We start from the raw sequence: 2,748 nt of genomic DNA on the forward strand, positions 1-2,748 counted from the left end.
TTCCTTTCTACTGTCATCAAATTTTCATTGTTGGGGTTTTCTTTCTAATATTCTGGGATCCTTACTCTACAGTATAAAGCTCCTTGAGGTGACTGTTGAGATTTGGTGCTATATAAATAAATTTGAATTGAACCGACTGTTGGAAAGTCCATTGAGCATATTTCTCAAAATGCCACACTAAGACTCTGTCTTGTCAACGATCTGGTTTTATGACATTTTGTGCTTGTAGGCTGCATATTTTTATATTTTCAATAATGTGTAAAATAATATTAATAGGTTAAATCTAATTACCCAAGACAAAATCTGTGATGAAGAATGATCTTAGTGTTCAAAAAATAGAAAAGTTTAATGGAATGGAAAAAACTGAGCTGAACTGGGGGTTTGTCCTGGCACATAAATCACCCGTGTGTGCATCTTTTGTGGATGTACAGGGGGCTTTATCAATATCGGTCCTTTAATACAGAATTACAGCACAGTTCATAGAGAATAAGAGAAATGTGGTGCACATTAATCAAACTGGGAAAGCCTGTGAGAAGTCTGTAATGAAAACATCTATGCTGAAGCTTGAGGGGACTCCTTGAAGGGTGCACGCTGTCATGACTGGAAAAGCAGGACAATGAGACAGAAGTGAGGCATAACAAACACAACAGATTTCCCTTTTTTTCCTGTGTTTTTTATAAATTCAATTTGATATTTCATGTAAGATTGTCACAGTGATGCAGCAGCTCTGCTTCACAGCTAAAAGGACTTTTTCCAGGACTTGCAGAGAATCTTGTGGAAGGCATGTCTGAAGTCCCGGTTGAAGATGGTGTAAATGGCAGGGTTGAGGGAGCTGTTGCAATAGCCAATCCAGAAGAAGAATTTAAAGAGGGGGTCGGGAATCCTACAGGGTTCCCTGCACACACCATACAGGCTGTAGCTAAAGAAAAAGGGAAACCAGCAAACAACAAACACTCCCATGACAACAGCCAGGACAAATGTGAATCTCTTCTCCCTGGCTTGGGAGATCTTCTTCCTGGCTAGGGAGCTCTTACGGCGTTTCCTCCTGGAGGTGAACAGATCCATGGACTTGTTACTGACCCTGGAGATGCGAGTGGATTGCTTGGAGAGCGAGCTTTTCTTGTTGCTGATCCTCTTTGCTCTCTGGGACTCCTGCAGCTGGGGCTTGTGACCTTTGCCCTCTGACGAGGAGCTCTCCTCCATGTCAGGCTCCTCAGTCTGTTGCCCGACGGTGACGGTGCGTTGGCTGGGCGTAGGCGGGCACTGACAGTGACCGTTCTCCCTCTCGCCGTGGAAAGGGGAGGTGGCTTTGCTCAGTCCATTCTCAGTTTGTGTAACGCCATCTGGCCCGGGTTTTTTTCCCGACATGCTTCTGGTTCTGGTTTTGGCCACCTGGTATATTCTGATATAGACCAGGATCATGATTAAGCAGGGAGCGAAGAAGGACGCGATGCTGGAGGAGAGGATGTACCAAGTGTCATCATTCAGCTCGCACTGAGGCTGAGAGCTGATCTCACTGTTGCTGTCGATAGATATGAGCGGCGGAGAGGAGATAAACGCAGATATAAGCCACACGATCAGGATAATGCACTTGACGCGTTTAGGAGTCCGCTTCAGGTTGTACTCTACAGCCTGCGTAACGGACCAGTATCGGTCCAGGCTTATTGCGCACAGATGCACAATAGATGAAGTACAAAACAAAACATCCAGAGCCAGATAAATACCGCACCAAACTTTTCCAAAATACCAGTAACCCATGAGTTCATTTGCCAAAGAAAACGGCATCACGAGAGTGGCGACCAGGATGTCCGCTGTGGCCAGAGACACCAGGAAAAGGTTTTGGGGGGCTTTCAGTGCCCGGCTCGTTAACACAGCGATAACCACAAGAATATTTCCAACAACGGTAAAAAGAATGAGAAAACTTACGAGAGCGGCGATGCCAGCTATCGCTGCTAAAGAATATCCACTGTCCAGCGTCCAGGAGGAATTTAAATGGATCACCGTGAACGCATCCATTCCGCTGGCGTTGAACGAATCCATTGTTACATATATTTGCGTGTGTGTGTATATCCTGGTTGGATTTTGTCAGTTCTTTTCAGATCTCTAATGCTCCTGTCATTAGAGTCCATCAGAAACGCGTTCCTCCGTGGTTAATTTACAAATCTGACGACATGGATACGGGCGCACGCAAAAAATAAAATAAAATCCCAGTTAACGAAGTCTCTGGAGGCTCTTACAGCCTGTTGATCGGGTGTGTCTCAAGACAACTTGCTTGAATTGGAAAGACACCCCTGGTATAGTTTTGTCACGGCTCCTGTTCGTCAGGAGTTGAATGACATCCAGCCGCAGCTCCCCTTCCTTCAGCATGGTGCGCTCTCGCTCTTAATGATGCCCCAAGTGTTGTTCTCATAAAACTCACCCACTGCCGCCCCGCCCCCGGCACACATTATTTTCATATTGTGGGAATGTGATAAGGCTGTGTCCACATGATCTCAAACCGATGCAAAAATATTAATGTAAATAGTATTAATAACATCTGAAAATGTATAAGTCGATAAGAGAGCGAGAGAGAACTCTGTATATTGACGTGCTGGTTGAGTTTTAAGTGTCTATAAAACCTGAAAAACTTCCTCTTCTCTTTAATAAACCTCAACTCACTGGAGGTCAGTATTGCTGCACTCATCACCATCAACTATTTCCCCGCTGCAGAGTCCTAAAGGTTGTTTATGGCCGTTAAGGGAAGAGACA

The 2,748-nt window shown here is 44.9% G+C and overlaps 1 protein-coding gene across 1 annotated transcript; it reads right to left on the reverse strand.

Annotated features, from left to right (window-relative positions):
* Positions 1–738: 738 nt before the first annotated feature.
* Positions 739–2,040, reverse strand: LOC146636602 (alpha-2 adrenergic receptor). The gene has a single exon (XM_085350928.1). It carries the CDS (start codon positions 2,038–2,040, stop codon positions 739–741), a length of 1,302 nt encoding a protein of 433 aa, XP_085207054.1.
* Positions 2,041–2,748: the final 708 nt, after the last annotated feature.

This window comes from Diplotaxodon limnothrissa, linkage group LG3 (genome assembly GCF_057381915.1).
Source record: "Diplotaxodon limnothrissa isolate DT_005_m linkage group LG3, D_limnothrissa_male_GT1.1, whole genome shotgun sequence".
NCBI classification, from domain to species: Eukaryota; Metazoa; Chordata; class Actinopteri; order Cichliformes; family Cichlidae; genus Diplotaxodon; species Diplotaxodon limnothrissa.

Coding starts and splice junctions, on each gene's coding strand:
- LOC146636602 (XM_085350928.1), bottom strand. CDS start 2,040: ATGGATTCGTTCAACGCCAGCGGAATGGATGCGTTCACGGTGATCCAT.